The sequence below is a fragment of the Rhinopithecus roxellana genome, chromosome 19, assembly GCF_007565055.1.
Source record: "Rhinopithecus roxellana isolate Shanxi Qingling chromosome 19, ASM756505v1, whole genome shotgun sequence".
Lineage (NCBI taxonomy): Eukaryota > Metazoa > Chordata > Mammalia > Primates > Cercopithecidae > Rhinopithecus > Rhinopithecus roxellana.
In genome coordinates, this window is record NC_044567.1 from 79335276 (window position 1) to 79359815 (window position 24540).

Consider the following 24540-nt stretch of genomic DNA (forward strand, 5'->3'; position numbering starts at 1 on the left):
GGTTCCACACAACCATGCATACCACTTCTCATTTCTTTTCCAATGTGAGGTAGGCCTTAGTGCCTGTCTAAGGGTGCAAGGTAACACACTCTAAGATATACGTGTGATATGCCTGGGTAACGACTCTTGTTCAAATTCCACAGCTTTAAATTCAAGAAAGTACTTGGACCAAGCCAGGCTGGCCTGGGGAGGTTGTGAATGGTAAATGAGACAGAGCTCATACCTGGGATACAACACTGGACCATTCTATGAGGTCATATTACATACAGATGCTCCTTGACTTAAAATGAGATTATGTCCCAATAAACCCATCATTAAGTTTCAAATATCATTAATTTAAAAATGCATTTAATATACCTAACCTACCAAACATCATAGCTTAGCCTGGCCTATCTTAAATATGCACAGAACATTTACATTAGCGTACAGATGGGCAGAATCACCTAACACAAAGCCTATTTTACAATGAAGTACAGGGTATTTCATGTAATTTACTGAACACTGTATTGAAAGTGAAGAACAGAATGAATGTACAGATAGATGGTCCCCAACTTACGATGGCATGATTGACACGACTTTGACTTTATGACAGTGTGAAAGCAATATGCATCACTTTAAGTACCCATGCAACCATTTGGGGACATAAGCCCATAGTAAATTGAGGAGCATCTGGTATTCTACTAAATGCATCTTACCTTTCCACCAACATAAAGTCAAAAAATTGTAAGTCAAACCATCGTTAAGTAGGGGACGATTTGTATCAGTAACAAGACCGATGCGATGCACTGGTCGTGGGCATGAGGAGCTCTGATCCACGTGCAGAGTAACCTTCCAGCAGAACTGTTCCAGGCTTATGGATCTTAGGATGTAAGGCAGGTTCCTAAAGAGCTGAAGACAGTCACTTCCTCAGACCTAGACTCCACAGCCTTCTGCCTCAGCCTCCCAAGTAGCTGGGACTACAGGCGCCCGCCACCACACCCAGCTAACTTTTTGTATGAACAGTCTCTTTGGGGGATCCTCTATCTCACCCTGACCAGTGTCACGGGTCTCCCTGCTGTGTAGCCTGATTGTGGTGACCTCCTTCTGAATTATTTCAGTAAGGAACATTTTGGGCTTACCCATGTGACATCTATGTCTGGTTCCTGATTCAATATGATCTATTAAGAACACTGGTCAGAGTGGTCACACTACTCTAATCTCCCTCTTTGATTTCCTTCACATGAGCATTATTTTCAGAAAAACAATCAAGTCTTTATTTTAAAAAATGAAACAAACAAACAAAAAAAGACAGAAAAGAAATGGCCAGTCATGGTTGCTCATGACTGTAATCCCAGCACTTTGGGAGGCCAATGGGGGCAGATTGCTTGAGCCCAGGAGTTCAAGACCAACCTGGTCAACATGGCAAAACCCTGTCTCTACTAAAAATATAAAAATTAATCGGATGCTGTGGCATGCACCTGTAGTACCAGCTACTTGGGAGGCTTAGGCACAAGAATCACTTGAGCCTGGGAGGCAGAGGTTGCAGTGAGCCAAGATTAATCCACTGTACTCTAGCCTGGGCAGCAGAGCAAGACTCTGTCTCAAAGGAAAAAAAAAAGAAAAGAGATTATCTCTGAACTGAAAGTCAATGGAAAAAAAAAAAGAAGAAGAAGAAAGATTTATAAAAGCTTCTGAGAGTTAAAAAATAATAAATAAGGCTAGGTGCAGGGGCTCACGCCTGTAATCTCAGCACTTCCGGAGGCCAAGGAGGGTGGATCACAAGGTCAAGAGTTCGAGACCAGCCTGGCCAACATGGTGAAACCCTGTGTCTACTAAAAATACAAAAACTAGCTGGGCATGGTGGCGGGCGCTTGTAATCCCAGCTACTCAGGAGGCTGGATCATTTGAACCCAGGAGGCAGAGGTTGCAGTGAGCCGAGGTCACACCGTTGCACTCCAGCCTAGGTGACAGGGCGAGACTCCATCTCAAAAACCAAAAATAAAAAAAATAAAAAATAATAATAACAAATAAAAAGCAGCATCAAACACTCTAGAGTCAAATCCCTCACAGACTTCAAGGGTCTGTCCATGGACACACATAAATCTGCATGGAGTAGGAAGGTAAAGTTTTTCTTTTGATTCTGTAACACCTTTCTACGCCGTGCACATTAGGGAAGCATGAGGACATGGAAATTGAGAAGACAGGTTCTAAGATGTCAAGAACAGGTTTAAAGACTCACTGTGGACTGTGTTTGCACCATATATTCACTCTCCATTTTATTCAGACGCACATTTGTATCCTCAAGCAATTCTTGAATGTTTTCAGTGTGTCGCTTTTGAAGATCAAACTTTTCCTGTTCCATTTCTGCTACAGCATTGTGAAGCTACATCAGAAAATCAAGAGTTAACTCTTTTACTACTATGGAATTGACTATTTTGTAATGCAGGGGAAAAATGGTTTCCTATATTCCTCTATTTATATATATGATGCCCTGAACACCAAAAGATATTAAAAACCACCAATAAACATTCAAGGTAAAGATATCATATAAAAAGCAGGATAAGAAATACTTAATTTTTCCTTTACTTTCCTGAATTGAAAATTTTAATGGATTAACCAATATTAAAAGGAATTATCTGCCTCAGGTAGAAATGGTAAATAAACCAGGCAGATAACACAAGTAAACAATACTAGTATTAGTCTGAAATGAGAAAATAGAAACATTATAATATTGTTACTTATTAGGAATATTGTCTCACTGTCCCCATTATTCATCCTATTTGCATGGAATTTTGTACAACAGTAATGTTAAAAACTGCTTTCTCTCCTACCCGCACCTCAAACAAGAAATTACTTCTAGTCATTCCCTAATCTATAGAAAAACAGACAAAAAGATCACATTTATCAACCAAACAGAGTATGGGTGGGGTGACTAAACAGAATTGTATACTATATGTACGGAGGTCTTTACTTATTTAAAAAAATCATTACGTATACACTGTTTAAATGGATGAGGCTTTAAAATTTTTATACAAACTAAGGTAAGGAAAATAAAGGCAAATACAGGAGGTCCAGACAAGCTTCAATGGACAACTTCCAAAAGGGGTTGAAAATCTGTGCTCCCAGCCTTGTGAGCATTTCTTCACTTATCTTAATGGGGGTACAATTCTGAGTCTAACTTCCATTCCCTGCATCAACCCCACACCTACCCAATAGGTGAAGAGACCAGGAGTCCAAACAGTCCAAATGATATATTTGGCTTTTTGTTTTTGTTTTTGTTTTGAGATGGAGTCTCACTCTGTCACCCAGGCTGGAGTGCAGTGGTGCAAACTTGGCTCAGTGCAACCTCCACCTCCAGGTTCACTTGATCCTCCTGCCTCAGCCTCCCAAGTAGCTGGGATCAAAAGTAGCCACCACAACACCTGGCTAATTTTTTTATATTTTTAGTAGAGTCGGGGTTTCACCAGGTTGGTCAGCCTGGTCTCGAACTCCTAGCCTCAAGTGATCCACCCACCTCAGCCTCCCAAAATGCTAGGATTACAGGTGTGAGCCACCATGCCTGGCCCCAAATGATATATTTGATTCACTACCTATAAATAGGGAAGAGAGAAAGGACACAATACAGGCAGTGCAGACTCTTACTTGAGTAGGAAGATACTGGAAGGACAGGGAAAACCTGTGAGAGATGGAAGCTAGGGCAGAATGCAGGCTATAATTATGATTTTTGTACTGGTAAAGGTCTCAAGAACTCTTCTTCTAGTTTCTAGCTGAATAGGAAGAATGAGGTTGCTCAGAAATAGCCATATAGAAGACTCTGGGATTTTGCAAGTTTAACATACACAGTTTTGGTTATTTGTAAGTGGTCCCCAAAATCCCTGATGTATCTAATTTTTAGTTTTGCTGAAATAAACATCGTAAAGCAGTGTTAGGTCTGTTGTTCAAAAGTGAGTCACGTAGCTGGTACATTGCACCCAAATCTCAGTGCTCCTTCACAGCTGTTGAGTGACATGATAGTAACTCAGATAATGGGCTCTAAAGGAGTCCCTTAGAATTTTACAGTTGTACTTACAGGAGCAATTATACGATGTAGTGGTTTTCTCATGTTTATGATCTCCCAAAGTCCCTAGAACATATGCCTGCCGAATGTCAAAAATCTAATAGCCCATCAACACTTAGTGGTTTCTCATGTGTGTTCCACGGTTGTTTCAGTAAAGGGACTGTCACTGTTGGAGGGGTGTCTGTAAGTCAGTCTACAACACTCATCCAAGGAATTTGCAGTTGAGACTACAAGGGTAAAAATGGCACTGGCAAAAACAAGTATGCTATTACTTGGCTGATGTGTTTGAGGACTAGATAGGCATCTGGTCTAATAGTCTAACTATACTATTAATATGTATTCATTCAACAAATTTTATTAGTACCTGCTATGTACCAGGCATAATGCATCAGTGAGCACTTTCCCAAACCTAACAACGAATTGGAGTCCAGGTCACTCAGTCTAGGAGGTTTTAAACAGCAAATGTTCCTTTGAGGATAAACTATTTTAGTAGAAAATATTATTAGGCTGTAGGATACAAATCCTGCTAGAGTTTATGAAATCACAGGATATAACAATGAGTTGATCCATATGAATTCTCAAGAAGAATTTTTACCCAGAGTTTGATAATGGGCACAGGAGACACAAATGCCCTTCCCAGCATCCTACATATTCATCTTTAACCATATAGTTGGCTCATGCCAGAGGAGACCCAGAGGCAACAGGAATCTGTCCCAAAAAAAGGGAAAAGTGTTATGAAACCCCACAGGTCAATGGCGCAGCCACTGTGGAAAACACTTTGACAGTTCCCCAAAAAATTTATCAAAAAGATAAACAGAGTTACCACATAACCCAGGAATCCTACTCCTAGGACTACACCTAACAGAATGTAAAAACACACACAATGTTCACAGCAACATTATTCATGATATCCAAAAGGTGGAGCCCACTCAAATGTCTATCAGCTGATGAATGGATAGGCAAAATGTGGTCTATCCACATAATGCAATATTATTTGACCATAAAACTGACTGAACTATTGATTCATGCTACAGGGAGGGTGGAACTTTAAAATATTACGGTAAGTGAGAGAAGCCAGTCACAAAATGCCACATATTATATTATTGCATTTATATGAGATGTCTAGAATAGGCAAATCTATAAAGACAAAAAGTAGATCGGTGGTTGAAGAGCCTGGGGTGTGGGGAGTGGTAACTGACTGCTGATGGGTAAAGGTTTCTTTCTAGGGCGATGGAAATGGTCTGCAAATTATATTGTGGTGAAAGTTGCACGACTTTGTGAATACATCAAAAAAAACAATGAATTGTCTACTTTAAGAAAGTGAATTTTATGGCATGTAAATCATAACTCGATATTTTTTAAAGGCCCACAGATTAGAACAGCATAGTATAGTCAGGTAACTGGAAAACATGTTGACAGCTGGGGCAAAAGTCAAGACAGGAAGAAGGATTGTGAGAAAAGATGAGACTTGAAAGATCACCAGAGTCTTTATCATGAAAAGCCTTGTAAGTCCTAACAACTAAGGAAACAATGGGAACCACTAGGACAATGGGAACCACTAGAGTGATTTAAATACGGTTGTGGGGTCAACCAGATTTGTGTTTGTGAAAGACCAATTTGGCTGTATTGTGGGACATGGAATGACGAGGGACAGACTGGAGGCAGAGTCCAGTTACGGGTGATCTAAGGAAGAGACAGGGTCTCCTGAACTAAGGAAGGAAGAGTGGTAGATACATTCAAAAGATGGATAATTAACAGAACTTGGCAAGGCATTAGATGTGTGAGCTGAAGCAAAAAGAAGAGTCTTTGAGTAGCTGAGTTGATCCCTATCCCATGGAGAATACTCTACTGGGTAGGTATATCCCTCCATGGGATAGGTATTCTCCATGGGATAGGGGAAAAGGGAATGCCCATTTTAGGCAACAAAGGAAGAAGATGAAGTTTAGAGACAATGATGGAATTCAGAACAAGGAGAGATTTTAAATAGGTAGTTGAATAACTGGGACTTAAGGTGAGAGATATAGTATGCATATTTCTATTAGGGAATACACGCGCGCGCACACACACACACACACACACATCACCTTGTCCATGCAGAGTACATAATTGTTGAATGAATGACTACATAAATAACAAAGTGAATCTATCATGTTCTTATTAATGTTGGTGCCCGTCCTGCTTGCACTCAGTTTTCACCTCAGCCCAGATTTACATGAAGTTGCACTTCACACACACACACACATACACACACACAAAGCCTTCAATGAGGGGGCAGGTGCAGTGACTCACACCTGTAATTCCAACGCTTTGGGAGGCCAAGGTGGAAGGATCACTTGAGGCCAGGAGTTTGATACCAGCCTGGCCAACATGGAAAAACCCCGTATCTACAAAAACTATAAAACTTAGCCAGGCAGTGGTGGCCACACCTGTTATTCCAGCTACTTGGGAGGCTGAGGCATGAGCAGAAGGTTGCAGGGAGCTGAAATTGCACCACTGCTCTCCAGCCTAGGCAACAGAGCAAGACTCTGTCTCAAAAAAAAAAAAAAAAAAAGTCAACCAGATTTACATATTTACACATCCACTATTCATTGTATAACCAGAAAAAAAGCTTTACTAATCCAGCAGAAAGGAAAAGATGTACCCTCGTAAGTGGTAGAAGCCTCTTCTCTTCAAATACCTGACTATTTAAACTAGAATATATTAAATTAGGGAATTCAGACAAAGGAAAAAAGGGGACCTGCTAGGCACACAATGTCCTTGAAGCAAATTTTTTTAAAAATGCCAAATTTATAGAAAAGATAAAACCAAAATGTGAGAAAGAAAAACCACATGACTAGAAATAACAAAATAAAAACTAGAAAAGAGCTAACTAAAAAGCAATCTATAGATTCAACACTATCCTAGTCAAATTACCAATGTCATTTTTCACAGAATTAGAAAAAATGATTCTAAGATTCATATGGAACCAAAAAAGAGTCTGAATAGCTAAAGCAATCCTAAGCAAGAACAACAAGCCAGGCATGGTGCCTGACTGCCTGCAATCTCAGCACTACTGGGAGGCTGAGGCAGGAGGATCACTTGAGGTCAGGAGTTCAAGACAAGCCTGGGCAACACAGTGAGATCCCATCTCTACAAAAAAAAAAGTTTTAAATTAGCCATGTGTAGTAGTGCACACCTGTAGTCCCACCTACTCAGGAGACTGAGGCAGGAGGATCACTTGAGCCCAGGAGGTCAAGGCTGTGGTGAGCTGTGGTGACTGCATGACACAGCAAGACCCTGTCTCAAAAACAAAATAAAACAAAAGAACAAGGCCAGTGGGCATCACATTACCCAACTTAAAACTATGTTATAGCCGGGCGCGGTGGCTCACGCCTGTAATCCCAGCTCTCAGGGAGGCAGAGGCGGGAGGATAGCTTGAGCCCAGGAGTTCGAGACCTGCCTGGGTAATACAGCGAGACCCCGTTCTCCACAAAAAGGAAAAAAAAAAAAAAAAACAAAAAGACAAAAAAAAAAAAACTATGTTATAAGGCTACAATAACCAAAACCACATAGTACTGGTATAAAAACAGACACATAGACCAATGAAACAGAAGAGAGAATCCAGAAATAATGATGCACACCTACAACCATCTGATCTTTGACAAAGTTGACCAAAAAAAAATGGGGAAAGGACTCCTTATCCAATAAATGGGGCTAAGATAACTGGCTAGTCATATGCAGAAGAATGAAACTGGATACCCCACAAAATACAAAAATTAATTCAGGATAGATTAAAGGTTTAAGACCTAAACTTTTAGAAATCCTAGAAGAAAATCTAGGAAGTACCATTCTAGACATTGACCTTGGTAAAGAATTTATGATTAAATCCACGAAAGCAAATGCCACAAAAGTAAAAAATGGACAAGTGGGACGTAATTAAAATAAAGAACTTTTGCACAGCAAAAGAAACTATCAAGTAAACAGATAACTCACAGAATGGGAGAAAATATTTGCAACCTATGTATCTGACAAAGGTCTAATATCCAGAATCTATAAAGAAGTCAACAATTCAACAAGAAAAAACAACCCCCTTAAAAAGTGGACAAAGGACATGAACAAACAATTCTCAAAAAAAGAAATACAAGTGGCCAACAAACATATGAAAAAATGTTCAACATCACACGTCATCAGAGAAATGCAATTCAAAACCACAATGAGATACCACCTCACACCAGTAAAAATGGGTGTTATTTAAAAGACTAAAGATAACAGATGCTGGCAAGGTTGCAGAAAAAAGGGAATGCTTCTATACTGTTAATGTGGGAACGTAAAGTAGTTCAACCACTGTGGAATGCAGTTTGGAGATTTCTCAGGGAACTTAGAACGACTACCATTTGACCCAACAATCCCATTACTGGTCATATACCCAAAGGAAAAAAAGTCATTCTACAAAAAAGGCACATGCACTTGTATGTTCATTGCCATGCTATCCACAATAGCAAAGACATGGAATCAACCTAGATGTCCATTGATGGTGGATTGGATAAAGAAAATGTGGTATATATACACCATGGAATATTAGATGCCCATAAAAAATGAAATCATGTCCTTTGTAGTAATGTGGATGCAGCTGGTGGCCATAATACTAAGCAAATTAATGCAGAAACAGAAAACCAAGCATGTTCTCACTTACAAGTGGGAGCTAAACATTGCTATATATGGACATAAAAATAGGAACAATAGACACTGGAGACTCCTAGAGGAAAGAGGGGGACAAAGGCTGAAAAACTACTGTTGGGTACTATGCTCACTACTTGGATGATGGGATCATTCATATCCCAAACCTCAGTGTCACACAATACAACCATGTAACACACCTGCACATGTACCCTCTGAATCTAAAATAAAAGCTGAAATTATTTTTAAAAATGAAATAAAGTATCCATAATACTCAAAGCAATATACAGACTCAAATGTAATCCCTATCAAAATATCAATGACATTTTCACAGAAACAGAAAAAGCAATCCTAAAATTTGCATGTAACCACAGAAGATTCTGAATAGCCAAAGCAATCTTAAGCATGAAGAACAAAGGTGGAGGCATCACAGTAACTGACATGAAAATATACTTTGAAGTTGTAGTAACTAAAACAGTGTGCCACTGGCATAAAAACAGACACACAGACCAATAAAATAGCATGAAGCACCCAGAAAAAAATCCACACATTTACAGCCAGCTGATTTTTGACAAAAACGCCAAGAACATACAATGGGGAAAGTATAGTCTCTTTAACAGTGCTGGGGAAACTGGATATTCACATGCAGAACAATGAAATTAGACCTGTATTTCTCACCACACACAAAAATCAACTCATAATGAATTAAAGACTTAAACGGAAGAACCAAAACTATGGAACTACTAGAAGAAAACATAGAGGAAAAACTCCATGACATAAATCTAGGCAACAATTTCTGTATAGGACCTCAAAAGCACAGGCAACAAAAGCAAGAAAAAAAATAAAAGACAAATGGGATTACATCAAACTAAAAAGCTTCTGCACAGAAAAAAAAAATCAACAGAGTGAAAGGCAACCTACAGAACGGGAAAATACATTTGCAAACTATACATCTGACATGGGGATTATATCCAAAATATATAAGAAACTCAAACAACTCAATAGCAAAAAAAAACAAACATTCTGATGATTAAAAAATAACCTAATGATTTATTTAGGTCAAGGACCTAAACAGACATTTCTCAGAAGAAGACATAGAAATGGCCAAAAGGTATGTGGCAAATGTTAACCTCACTAATCATTAGGGAAAGGCAAATCAAACTTACAATGAGGTATCATCTAACTGTAGTTAGAATGATTATTATTAAAAAGTCAAAAGATAACAAGTGTTGGTGAGGATGTAGAGAAAAGAGAACCCTTATATACTGCTAGAGGGAATATGAATTAGTACAGCCACTAGGGAAAACAGTGTGGTTCCTCAAAACATTAAAAATAGAACTATTCTATGATCCAACAATCCCCCTACTAGATATATATCTGAAGAAAATAAAATCAATATGTCAGAGATATCTCCATTCCCATGTTTACTGCAGTATTATTCATAATAATCAAGATATGAAATCAACGTAAGTGCTCATCAAAGGATGAATGGATAAAGAAAAGGTGATAGATACGCACACAAATATACACACACACACACATTTGAATACTATTCAGCTACAACAAAGAATGAAATCCTGCCATTTGCAACAACATGGACAAACTTAGAAGGACATTGTGTTTAGTGGAATAAACTGGGAACAGAAAAACAAATACACAATCACACTCATGGAATTTTAAAAGTTGAGCTCATAGGAGTAGAGATCAGATACCGATTATAAGAAGTAGGGAAGGAGAGGAAGGAAAGGCAATAGAGAGAAGTTAAAGAGGAGGTATGATGTTACAGTTATTGACAGGGTTTGGCTATGTCCCCACCCCTCATCTTGAATTGTAGATGTCCCCATAATCCCTATGTGTCAAAGGAGAGAACAGGTGGAAGGAACTGAAGCATGGGGTCAGTTCCCCCATGCTGTTCTCATGATAGTGGGTAAGTTCTCATGAGATCCTGATGGTTTTAACAGTGTGTGGTAGTTCCCCCTGTGTTCATTCTCCTTGCCACCTTGTGAAGAAGGTGGCTTGCTTCCCCTTCACCTTCTGCCATGACTGTAAGTTTCCTGAGGTCTTCCCAGCCATGCTGAACGGTGAGTCAATTAAAGCTCTTTCCTTTGTAAATTACCCAGTCTCAGTCAGTTCTTTATAACTGTATGAATATGGACTAATACAGTAATATAGGAGAAATAAATTACGGTTTTCTAATGCACAGTAGAGTGCTTATAGTTTATAATAATGTATTACATATTTCAAAAAGTTAGAAGAGAGGAATTTGAATGTCCTCACCAAAAAGAACTGATAAATGTTTGAGGTGATAGAAATGCTGATTACTCTGGTTTTATCAGTATATAATGTATCTATGTATTGAAATATCACACTGTACCCTAAAAATATGTAAAATCATTACATGTCAATCAAAAATAAAGTAAGTTTATACAATAAATTCTAGTCCATATAATATTATCTAAAATTTCAGGAAAGAAATGCTTCAGTGGCCCAAATTCAAAATTAAAATGGCTTAATTAACAAAAATTGTTTTAGTGTTGTTTAACTAATTTTGTTTAAAATCTGTTAGCTATGATAAGAAATCTAGAACATTAATTAAATTCAAGAGCTAGTCAAAAGAATATTTTCTAAATAAAAACTATTTTATAGACCATAGACTTCCAGAAGAAAATATACCAAAACATGAACAGTATTTCTGAACAGCCTAGAATTTTAGTTATTTTTTATCCTTTTCTGTATATTCTGTGAAATCTATTATAATTAAATATGTTACTTGGAAGCATAAACTTTTATATTTTCCATTACTATTTTATGTAGCTTACCTTTTTTTCCCAGTCATTATTTAGAGATTCTGTGCTCTGTTCACATATCTTTTTTAGCTCTGCAATCTGGTCTTCTTTAGTCTCTCTGATAACTTGACAGTCACGTATCAGTGTCTGAACTGTCGAAAATGATGAAAACACAGTTAAACCAATTCTAGATACAGAGTTTGATTATATAAAATTTAGTGCGCCAATTAGTACATAATTCAATTTTTCACCATGTCTTCTCAATACTTTCTTCTAAAGTATCTTTTATTCCTTGCTCTTTTTCTCGATTTCTACCACCACAGACTGGCTTGGTTAAATTAATCATTACTGGCTCCCTAGACAATTTTAACAGTGTATTGGCCTCAAGCATCATTCCCCTCCAAGGAGTCCTCTGTTGCTTTGAGGAAACCTTTCACCATTATTCTAAGTGAAGTAACTCGAGAATGGAAAACCAAATACCGTATGTTTTCACTTATAAGTGGAAGCTGAGCTATTGGTATGCAAAAGCATACAGAATTGTATAATGGACTTTGGAGATTCAGAAGCAGGGGGTGGAAAAGGGGGTGTGGGCTAAAAGGTACATATTGGATACAATGTACACTACGTGGGTGATGGGTACACTAAAGTCTCAGACTTCAACACTGTACAATGAATCCATGTAACCAAAAGCACTTGTACCCCAAAAGCTATTGAAATTTTTAAAACTGAAATAAATAAAGAGGCCTTTCATTCGTGCAAATCTGGTAGTTACGCCCAGGCTTACAAACGTTCTACAGCTCTCCTCATCTAAAACATAAATATAGGTCAAAGCCTCTGACATGGACAACAGTTCCTCGTGATTCTGGCCATATCTCTTCCCATTTGCATGTTTTAAACCTGTATTATAAACACACCAACCTATCTGCAGATTCCTGAGTTCATATTCTTTCTCATCTCACTGCCTAAATATGATTGTCTATCTACCTAGATTGCCCTTCCCTCCCTTATTGAAAAACTCCTACTCATCCTTAGATTCTCAACTCAAAAATCACACCTTCTTTATGAACCAGTCATAAAGAATCACTAAATCATGATTTACTCAACCAGATTTCTCCCCTTACAGGGACAGAAAGAAATTCCTCTTTATTCCCATGAAACCTCGAGTATTTCTCAATTAAACCACTTATTAACATTATAGTGATTTACTTGCCTGTTTCCTCTTTAATGAGACTATGTTCACGGAAGAGAAAGAGATTTCAACTTTTTATCCACAGGGCATAACAGTGCCACACAGGCAAGTGCTCAAAAAGATGCATGCTGAATGAATAAATAAAGGAACCCCTCATTTCAATATATTGTTGCTGCTAGATACTTTTAAATCATTTTCGAAGTTTATGTTACTAAAATGAAATAGGTTTTAAATTAGATAAAATATTTGCCTTATAAATCATTTATGTTTCTATCTTCTTTACTATAATTATTTAAACAGTCACTGATTTAAGTGAAAATGTGTTTAATATATTCATGTCTTCTGGATAGTAAAATAAATTCAGCTCCATTTTTAATTGAATATAATATTATCATAGCTTACTAAATATGTTTTTATTCATTTACTTCAAGATAGCAAAATTTTTGTAAACATTTCCCTAAAAATTGTTTTCACTCTTATACCTCAACTACGCAACAATGAAGGAGACAAGATGAATCCAGGTTAACCTAAAGTGAGTCTTTACCATCTACAATATATTTTACTTTACACTTCCAAAATTAAACTAAGATCTGGTTGCAATTCAAAATGTCTTTAGAAACATTATTTTTAAAACCTCGTCATTTTTAAAGCTTAGGCATGTTTGAATTGCCTATTTTGAATTAGGGTAAAGAAAACCTGGAAATAAATTTAAAATATTTTTCTAGTCATGGATAATATTTGGAGAAAAAAACCTAAACGAATTTATAATTGCTTTTACCAACATTTAAGGGTGGAAATGAATCTAAAAACATTTATTTCACTGGTTAACTTATCTATGTAATTGCTGTCCTAACTTGTCAAAGGCATTATCATTCATTCAAATACACTCAGGTTTGGTGAATTGGGGGAGAGCCAGTAAGTTCCGTACAGAAAATCCTAAATGAAAACCTTCCCTTCTCCTTTTCTCTTATTCATTGCCTAGATCTTCTCATTCACTAAATCACGATTCACTCTTCAAAATTTCTTCTTCAGTTCCATTCTAACTACTCCCAGTGCCATCATTCAGAAATCCTTCTCACCTTAACATGCAAAATTACAGCAGCACAGAAGCAGAACATCTCTGAGTTGGCAGGGACTTTATATATTATTTATTCTGATCTCACCATTTTACAATGAGTAAACCAAGGCCCAGAAACGACTTGCTATCATATATTGGACACTGATAACAGAGCTGAGATTATAGCCTATGTTTTCTAATAAGTAGAATGCTCTCTCCCTCACTCCATTCTGCCTCTGCCTAACAGACTTGGAATTGGCCTACTCTGTTCAACACACCCTCCATTACCAGGCTACTCCTCCCAAAACATGAGGTCCTAAAACTCACATCTCAAAATCCTTCCCTGGCTCTTTACATCCAGCATCTACAGGACAAAGTTCAAGCTTCTAAATCTAAAATTCAAAGTCATACTTAATCTAGCCCCAAGTCAACTTTCTTAATGTTTTAAAATCTATCTCTTAATGCATAGGGTATCCACTCTAGCTAAATATGGTGTTATTTTTCTCTTTCTTTTACCACATTACTTCACTTAGAATAATGGTGAAAGGTTTCCTCAAAGCAACAGAGGTACTCCTTGGAGGGGAATGATGCTTGAGAAGTACCCTTCCTACAACTTACCTATTTCAGCATTCTCATCCCAGTACCTGCAACTCTTCTCTCTAACTAACCAAGACTTTAAAACTTCACAAGATTTTACAAAAGTTCCTTTCCTGAAACAATATTTTCAACACTCTCTCTCATGACCACCTATTGATGTAGATGTTTCAACCCATAGTCATAGTCAACTAGTGTCAGAGTTAGCTCAAGCAGTTACCTCTTCATGCCGGACTTTCCATCTGTCCATAGTCAACTTAATACTTGATTACATGCTTTCTTTTTCTTCTTAATAAAAATGTAAATAGGAAATACTTTTTAATTTTTCTGTCAATCACAATACCAGCACATACTATCAGACATAAAAGTAGATACTTAATGTGATGAATTTTACTAGATAAAGAAGAATAATTTCCTTTGACTTCCTCAAAGCCCTAATTCTATGACTGCCCTCAATACTCTATGGCAGCTGTATCCCAGTGAGACTAGAGTTAAGAAGAGGGAGTGAAAGCAACACACTCTTCCAACTCCGTATCTAAACCAACCACCACTACTACCCCATCACTGTCACTACACAAACACACACAGAGACACACACACACACACACACACAGTTTTTGTCCCTTCATATGGAAGCCTATATAAATTTATACATTGATGAAAGCCCACATAAACATTCCTACCTTATACTATAAAAGGTCAGAAATCAAATTTTATTCTCCACATCACTAAAATAAAATGGAAATGTTATTAAAAGATGTATGTAACAACACAACATCACCTTTCTTTTCAAGCTTTCTAATAGTCTCTTCAGTTTCATGTTGTTTACTCCTGTATAAAGTTTTCAGTTCCTCTATTTCATTATTCTTTCTTTCTAAAATCTGCAAATAAATTTAAAATGTTTCAGTATATTGTATTACTTTACATATAGGACACTTTTTTGAATCCTGATATATTTAATTCTAAAACATAAATAGAAAAAGTGATTGTAGCAAATATGACTACACTGTGAAATTATATATATATACACACACACACACACACACATAAAGCAGTATCTCTTATCCATGGTTTTACTTTCTGCTGTTTCAGTTAGATGTGTGTGTTTTTGTGCATGTCCACGTTAATAATTCTAGCCTAGTCAGAAGTTCACATTTTGCTCTTGCAGCAGCTAGGAGGTAAAATTTATATGATCTGCCACACTTGGAAGCTTCCAAGTTGCCTGAAATCGTGAGATTTCCCTCCTTTTGACTAGTGAATATTGCCACAAATTGGCATTGTAGTGATTTAAGTGACTTTTTTAATTGATTCTCAAATGTCAGTGTTCTGTAAATTAGGGAGAAGTGTTTTGTCCTGAAAGGGAGTTAGGGATTCTTTTTCTCAGATTAGCATAAAAATAGACACATAAGTGTCTAATATTTCTCTTCACATATTTTTCTTACACTTATGATATCTACTGTTGTTTATCTGCTAGCAAATGCCAGCAGATAATAAGTGAATGGTGAATTAGCAGGTAGATATTAATAGAAACTCGTAAAGAACCAATCATATGACTTTTCAATGAGCATAATATTTTTGTAAGTCTACCTCAGCTAATCTAATAAATGGTTTCCCCCAAACTGTAAAAATTATATTATAGTGCATTAAGAAAATTATTAAATATACAAGAATAATTGATTATCTGAAAGAAACATGTTATACAATAATTTTTTAAGGACAGTATAAATAATAATTTAGGTGATTTCCTAAAATATAATTCAGAAATTAAGCTGTCATAAAATGGCAGAGAGAAGCTATCAGAAACTTGCCAGGTGGGGAGAGTATAATTTATCACACTGCACTGGGATAGAACATTCTTCAGCTGGGCATGTCCCTGGATCCGCCCACAGGCACCCTTCTATCCTCACAGTGCATAGTAAAAGAATTCCCAGATACATGAAGAGATGACATGTAATCGGCCTCTTTTACATCTAGCTCTGCTACTGTGAATCAGAAAAATCAGCTCAAAATATGTCAAAAATTGCATTAAAATCTATTGTGAATTTACATTATGTCAGAAGTTTTAAATGTAATCATTTAATAAAATTTAATTGTGATTTTATACTTCAAAATACTTCTATACTCACAAAAACTACAGAAATAACCAAAATGTAAAAAAGATAGCAAGTAAGAGAAAATGCTAATCAAGGGGAAAAAGGAATATCTACTTTTCTTATGGTTGGGTCATATTTCCCATACACCCAAAAGTCAGCTTAACAACAACAACAAAAAGAACGGGGCACAGTAGCACATGCCTATAGTCAGCTACTCAGGAAGCTTACAGATCGCTTAAGCCCAAGAATTCAAGGCTGAAGTGAGCCATGATCATGCCTGTGAATAGCCACTGTCCTCTTCCAGCTTGGGCAACATAGCGAGATCCCATCTCTGGATAATAATATCCATAAAGAAGTAAAAAAGAAAAAGAATGTATACTAATAGGTAAAACACTCCAAATTTTATACCTCACCAATTCCTGATGCTTAGAAAATGCCAGACAAGCAATAAACTGATGAATATACTTTTCAAATCTAGCATAAAGTCAAGGATTTTATTTATATTTTACCTGGCACTTCAAACTAGTTGCATTGTCTTCTGCAAATAAATTTCAGGATTTATTTTAAAGAGAAATTTCTGGAAAGAATTTTATTATTAAATATGTTACTTAGAATAAATCTTTGTAACAGACATACCAAGAAACCTATTTCAAATTCCATCCCCATAATTTTTCCAAATAAATTTTTATATTCATTTATCTTATACATCAATAGACTCTATTTCAATTGTACTTGTTATATTGAAATTATATTACTGATTCTCTAACATACTTATGATAGAGAACTTATTATCTAAACAATTTAAAGTAAAACTCTAGTAAGAGCAAAAAAAATTTGCCTGTAATATCCGAATGGGTGAGAGGAAACTGGAAAAAGAGAGTTCAGTTTTTTTCTCTAATATCCAATCAGTGGTTTCCTCCTTATTGCTTTGAAGGATGAGCCAAATATGTATTTTACTAAATATTAATATATATATTAGCTTTTTAAAAAAGCTTGGATACATAATCCTGATGTTATAACTACTGCAACTACCTGCCTCTGTCTCTAGTACTCAGTTTTGGGACGCAGAATCATAGTCTTAGCTTCGAAACAGTAAATGCAAAGTTTCCATTTGGATCAACCTTCATGTATTTCAAAAAAACACATACATACATTATTATCACTAAATGTTTTAATCATTACTAAAATATAGTAACAACCCAAATCCCATGTAGGATAACCATAATTAAAGATTTTTGCTGTGCCAGCTAAGAAAAAAGAATTTTATTTGAAAATACAGGCTGAAAGATTAGAAAGCATCAATCCCAATGAGCTACCTAAAACATAAGCCTTTATTGTCAGTGCCAGCATTAAAATGCATGCAAGTCCAAGAGTTCCTTTTTAATTAAAAAGGAAATTTAATTACCAGAAAACCAAAAGAATATTAGAATAACACAAATCCTAGTATTTACCATTGATGTCTTATTTCAACTTTCATGAAAGGTAATGATAGAATGCAGATAAAAGACTATAAGAAGGTCAGCCTAAATGCAATAGTTAAGAAGAACTAAAAGGTAATGTAAATATAAGGTTTTAAATAAACACATATGTTTAGCTAATAAAGTTAAAAAATCAACTTTTGCTGGGATATTAGTTTAGCATATTCCATTTTATAACAGAATGTTATAAAGTACATAAATAAGTGGATGGATTGACGGATGGATGGATGGATGGATGGATGGATGGATGGATGGATGGATGGATAACTGGATGGATCATCATAAGACCTAGAATATTTTTAGTATTTAATATAATTAAAATAATAAAAGATATATATCCTACCTTCTGAATATCAGCATCATGTTTCTGTTGCAGCTTAAGCTTTTCTTCATGAAATTTAGCTTCCATCATTTTTGTTTTCATGTCCAACTTCAAGAAAAATATTTCAAAGGTGTTGTTAATTTACCTTCCCTTTGGCAAAAAATACACAATTAAATTAAAATAATTCCCTAAAAAAGGACGGTTATCATTTTCCACCTTTACCTTGTAGTCACAGATTCTAGCAATCACATTACATATACCAATATGTTTATTTCAGTCCTCTAATTACTTTCAAGCTAATTAAAAGTCTTTAAAATAAATTTCACCTGATAGGCAAAACAGACAATACTAAGTACAGATTCACTGCTCTCCCCATTCTCTCCCACACAAAAGAAAAAGGCATTTTAAAGTGACATTTTGCTTTTACATTTAAATCCACACAGTATTTTACTCTTCATTATTTTTCATTTCAGTAAGTCTCTTCCAATCTTTTATTTTTTTTTCTTTGGTCTACTTGCTCATTTTAAAATACTCTAATTAACCCACATATGTAAATATGACTTGAGAATGAGTATCCATAAAAATGGCAAATTACTGATAAGTGCGTATCTTCTGACAGTTTTCCAGCTCTCTCTCCCAGAATCACAGACCCCAGATCCCTCAAGGGAGTGACTATCTCCTTTCAAGCATTCCTTAACTTCTATCCTCTCCAAACCAACACCACGTGCAATGGCGCTCTGAGCAAAGCCAAAAATGTAACCAATCTTGTTAATAATAAGAAGTGTATCCTAGAATTAAAAGAGCAGTAATGACAGGTTTCAAGACGAGCAACATGAAATTGATTATCTCAAATGTGAAAGTATTTGGCCACATGATTCCTCACAATTTAAGAGAGTATTATACATTGGAGTCTGGCAGACCTCTTTTCCAGCTCTAATTCCAATCCCACCATATATGCACTGTTGCGACTTTGAGCAAGTGACCCTTTGACACTCTAGTTCCTCTTCTGCTAATTAAGGAAAAGTATCTTTACCTCAATGGATTGTGAAAATTATATACAATAAAATAATTTAAATGGGCTGGGCACGGTGGCTCAAGCCTGTAATCCCAGCACTTTGGGAGGCCGAGGTGGGTGGATCACAAGGTCAGGAGATCGAGACCATCCTGGCTAACACGGTGAAACCCCGTCTCTACCAAAAATATAAAAAAACTAGCCGGGCGTGGTGGCGGGCGCCTGTAGTCCCAGCTACTCAGGAGGCTGAGGCAGGAGAATGGCGGGAACCCGGGAGGTGGAGTTTGCAGAGAGCCGAGATCGCGCCACTGCACTCCAGCCTGGGCGACAGAGCCAGACTCTGCCTCAAAAAAAAAAAGAAAAAAAAAAAAGAATAATAATAATTTAAATGACCATGTCCAGGACAATGCGTGGCACAAAGTAAGTATGCAAAAATATCAATCAACAACATTTAGGAAAAAATTTTAATATTATTAATGTACCTTCAAAATATTTTCTTGAAAATTTTTGAAATACACTTTATATTTTCAATTACTGTTTCAAATACAAAATAATATAAATTTAGCAAGATAAACATGCATATCATATTAACATATCAAACTGAGATTTTATATTTCCCAAACAAAAGTTAACATAAAATAAATTCATGACTTCAATGTTATGAATGGTGGAGAAAGAGACAGTTATCCATTCGCTATGCAAAAAAAAAAAAAAAAATTTCAATTCCCTTGCCTCTAAATCACACAATATTTCTTCTTCCTTTTTGCAGAAAGGAGACTGCACAACGAAATTCCATGCAAAGATCCTTCACAGAAGTATTTCTGGGATCTATTAAAAGGGAACTAAAGCCAAAAGACAATATGACAAAGCTGGCCAGGTCTAAGAGACATGATTCATTGTCAGATCTTTCCATAACACCTTCTAGAGAACTTGTCATACCTCAGCTTCTGAAGGTAAGCCCTAAAAATCATGTGAGTGTGCTACCATAATCCCAACCCAACACCTCTTACCAGCCCCACCTCATTATTTATTGACCAAGTTAGGAATAAATACCTGAGACATGCTTAAGCAATCCATTAGCTAGCAAACAATCATTCAGATTCTCTCTCAAGAATCTAAACTAACACACCAAGTTAGCTATTGTGGGGAGCAAACCCAAGTTCTAAAGTGCAGCAACCAAGAGAAAAGCAGGCAAATCCAGTATATAGAAAAAAGTAGAGCGAATACACAAAGCAAAGATTAGAAACCACATAGCATCTGGATATGAGGGAAGAAAACTCAGGCTCCATTGATCTCAATGACACTAGGGTTAGTTGAACTCAAAAGGATTTTTGTGTCTCTTTTTATTTTATGTAGCTTGATGGATCTCTGTTCTTACAACCAAAGATATTTATCTAAATTCTAGTTCTTCTGGCTATAACTTTTTGCCTTGGTATAATACTAAACTTACAGAAAAGTTGCAATAATAGCACAAGGAACTCCCATATACCCTTTCTTTACCCAGATTTACCAATTTTTTTATATTTTGCCCTATATGCTTTGTCATTTTATGTCTGTATCTACCTCTACACATATATATATAAATACATGCATATTACTTCCTCAATCATTTGTAAATTAGAAGCATCATGCCTCTTTATCCCTAAAAACTTCAATATATATTTCCTTAAAACAAGAACACTGTCTTTGATAACCAAAGCGCAGTTATCACATTGAAGAAATGTAATATTAACACAATATTATCTACTGCACAGTTTATGCTCGTTTTACAAATTATCACAGTAATGTCACTTATAGCTATTATTTTTCTCAATCCAGGATCCAACCCGGAATCACACATTGCTTTTAGTTGTCACATCAACTATTTATTTCTCCTTTAATCTGGAACAGCCTTTGTTTGTGTTTAGTGACCTTGACATTTTTTAAGAGTATAGACCGTTATTAAATGTCTCTCCATTTGGATTTGTCTGATGTTTCCCTCATGACTACATTTATGAGATTTTGGCAAGAATGACACTAAAGTGATACTGTGTCCTTTGTCATTGCATCGTATTAGAAGGAGGCTAGTTTGGCCCAATATCTCCAATGTACAATTCAGTAACTTGGTTAAGATAGTGAGCACCAAGTTATTATAAGGGTGATATTACAAAGAAAGTCTCTCCATTGCCATCCTTTTAAAAAGGTAAGAGTATCTCATCTCTGGAAACTCTTACCTTGATGCCACAGAATAGCTCTACATTTCCACCCTGTACTCTAGGATAGAAATCCTAAATGTATTATGGACAACTAGGGCATGATGCCTGATAAAACATCAGGATTAGAATATGGAAACAATCTTATTACTATAGTATATAAAGACAATATAAGGATACAGATTTAGATACAGATGTAGATATAAATATAGATACGTACCTACGTGTTCATCTATATAGACTGAAATTGAAAAACATTTCTAATTAGTTTGATCTCCAAGGAAGCCTGACTTCAAAAAACATTTAAGTTTTCTTTTTCTGAGATCAGAATATACATTATCAATTTCAAATTTAAGATGTAAAAATTAGGCTTGCAGATCTACTTCAGGCTATAATGAAGTAGGGTACCACACTAACCTCCCACTGCTAACCATAAAATGGGATAAAACATATGAGATAACCGTTCTCAAGGACTGGACAACAGGCAATGCAGTACTGTGATCCTCACGAATTGAAGCCCACGATAGTCCCAGCTTTCTGCCTGGGTACAACAACTGGAGTCCATGTAGAGCACCACAGGCCTACTGAGCTGAGAAGACAGAGGTCAGAGTTCAGGGCAGTTAAAGAATCTTAAATGCAGGGCACTAGAGAGATACAAGCTGCCCACAAGATTTCCCTGTCACTCCTCAAGCACAGGCTGGAGGCTGGGATGTGTGCGCCCTGGGTGAAGAACAAAACGTTACTGCTACAAAGTAGAAAATGTAACAGCTGCTACAGGTTAAAGTGCTGGGAGGCGCCAAAGACCTGCCCAGCCAGGTGGAGACAGCTTCTTAACTTGCAAATACCTGGCAATTCAGCTGAAACAACATAAAGGCCACACCTCTGGACTAGGCTAAACCTGCCTCCAAGGACGGAAAGCAAGCCTCAGAAAGCTAGTTTGTAACACAGGTCCCATGGGGTTGGATAATATCTTTGGCTTTCTATGTATTTGCCTTAACAGAATGTAAAAACCAAGTCTACACAACTTAAAGGTGATTAACTATTAATTGAACAGCCTATAAGAACAACAACAACAAAAATATTCTATGGAAAAAAATAACAGAATCCTGAGTCCCTACAAGGTAACAACCGCAAAGTCCATTATCTAGAAAGTAATAAAGATGTGCCAAAAAAATAAAAAAGAAAACAAAATTTTGTCCATAGGCAAAATCAATATAAATAAATTAAAGAATAAGGCCCAAGATGACCCTACTTCAGCACACAAGAGTTTAAAGAAGTTCACATAAATACTTTCAAAGAACTAAAGGAAAACATATTTAAAAATTAAAGGAAAATATTATTTCAACGAGAGAACGGATAGGGGATCTCAGCAGATAAATGGAAATTATAAAATTGAAACAAATGAAAATTTCAGAATTGAAAAGTGCAATAATTCAATGGAAAAAAATTCACTAGATGAGCTTAACAGATTAGAGAGAGCAGATAAAGGAGTCTGTAAATTTGATGACAGAACTACAGAAATTCTCTGAGAGAAAAAAAGATTGAAGAATTTATTTTTAAAAATCAGTAACACTTTTGGAAACTGTGAAACAAAATCCAAGAGTCTAATATACATGTAATTGGGGTTCCTACAGAAGCAAGTAAGAACAGGGAAAAACTATTTAAAGAAATAATAGCCAAAAATTTCCCAGGTTTGATAAAACAAAAAAATACTGAGTTAGAGAACAAGATGCTCAATGAACTCTATGCAGGATAAATGCAAGAAAACAGCACCTAGAAACATCACAAACTGTTGAAAAACAAAAACAAAAAGAAAAATCTTGGCCAGGTGCGGTGGCTCACGCCTGTAATCCCAGCACTTTGGGAGGCCGAGATGAGCAGATCATGAGGTCAGGAGTTCAAGACCATCCTGGCCAAAACGGTGAAACCCCGTCTCTACTAAAAATACAAAAATTAGCTGGGTGTGGTGGCATGTGCCTGTAGTCCCCGCTACTCGGGAGACTGAAGCAGGGGAATCGCTTGAACCCAAGAGGCGGAGGTTGCACTGAGCCAAGATCGCGCCACTGCACTCAAGCCTGGTGACAGAGTGAGGCTCTGTCTAAAAAAGAAAAAAAAAAAGAATAAGAAAAATCTTAAAAGCAGTCAGAGGAAAAGAGGCATTACATGCAGAGAAACAACAAGCTCTCCAGCAGAAACAATAGAAACCAGAGGACAAAGGAATAATATCTTAGAAGTGCTAAAAGAAAAATTCAGATAAAATTCAGATGACATATCACCAATAGAATTGCACTAAAACAAATAATAAAAGGTATTCTTAAAGATGAAAACTTAGAAACTCTGAAATGAAGGAAAGTACTAGAAATAGTATGTAAGCGGAGATACATAAAAGCCATTTTTATCTTCTCATAATTCCCCAAAACACAACTATTTAAAGACAATACAACAACTTTGAAAGTTAGGTTTCATCAGGTATTTAGAATTATGACAATAGCACAAATGATTGTAGGGTTAAATTAGATTATACTGTTTTAAAGTTATTAGATTTATGAGGTGGAATTTAAAAAATGGGAAAAGTCCAGTGTAAGCGGCACAATATTGACACTAAAAACTGACTTTGATATGGTAACGATGCATAATTTTAGCCCATAGCAGCCGCAGTAAGAGCTGCCTAAGCAGAGTCTGAGCTCAGACACACCTAGCCCTGCCCCCACCTGCTGGGCCTTCCCTATCCACCCTGGCAGCTAAAGACAAAGGGCACATACCCTTGGGAGTTCTAGGGCCCCGTCCGCCACTGGTTTCTCGCCATAGTACCACAGCTGATGCTCTCTGGAAAGTGTCACCCTCTGGCAGGAGGCCAACCAGCACAAAATAGAACTGTAAACCACTAAAGCTAAGAACTCTCACAGAGTCCATTTCACCCTCATGCCACCTCTACCAGAACAGGTGCCGGTATCCATGGCTGAGCGACCCATAGTTCACATCACAGGACTCTGTGCAGACAACCCCCAGTACCAGCCCAGAGCCAGGTAGACTCACTGGGTGGCTAGACCCAGAAGAGAGATAACCATCACTGCAGCTGGGCTCACAGGAAGCCACATCCATAGGAAAAGGTGGAGAGTACTACA

General features: G+C 36.7%; 1 protein-coding gene across 14 annotated transcripts in view; it reads right to left on the reverse strand.

The window, feature by feature from the left end:
- The window catches only part of CEP112 (centrosomal protein 112), a 569199-nt gene that overhangs the window by 436508 nt on the left and 108151 nt on the right, over positions 1-24540 (reverse strand). For all 14 annotated transcript variants that reach the window (XM_010379988.2, XM_030923682.1, XM_010379989.2 and 11 more), the window contains exons 9-12: positions 18233-18319; positions 15100-15199; positions 11512-11630; positions 2219-2362 (exon numbers count right to left, since the gene is read on the reverse strand). In XM_010379988.2, coding sequence (XP_010378290.1) covers positions 2219-2362; positions 11512-11630; positions 15100-15199; positions 18233-18319 — 450 coding nt within the window. The remainder of the gene's footprint in view (positions 1-2218; positions 2363-11511; positions 11631-15099; positions 15200-18232; positions 18320-24540) is intronic.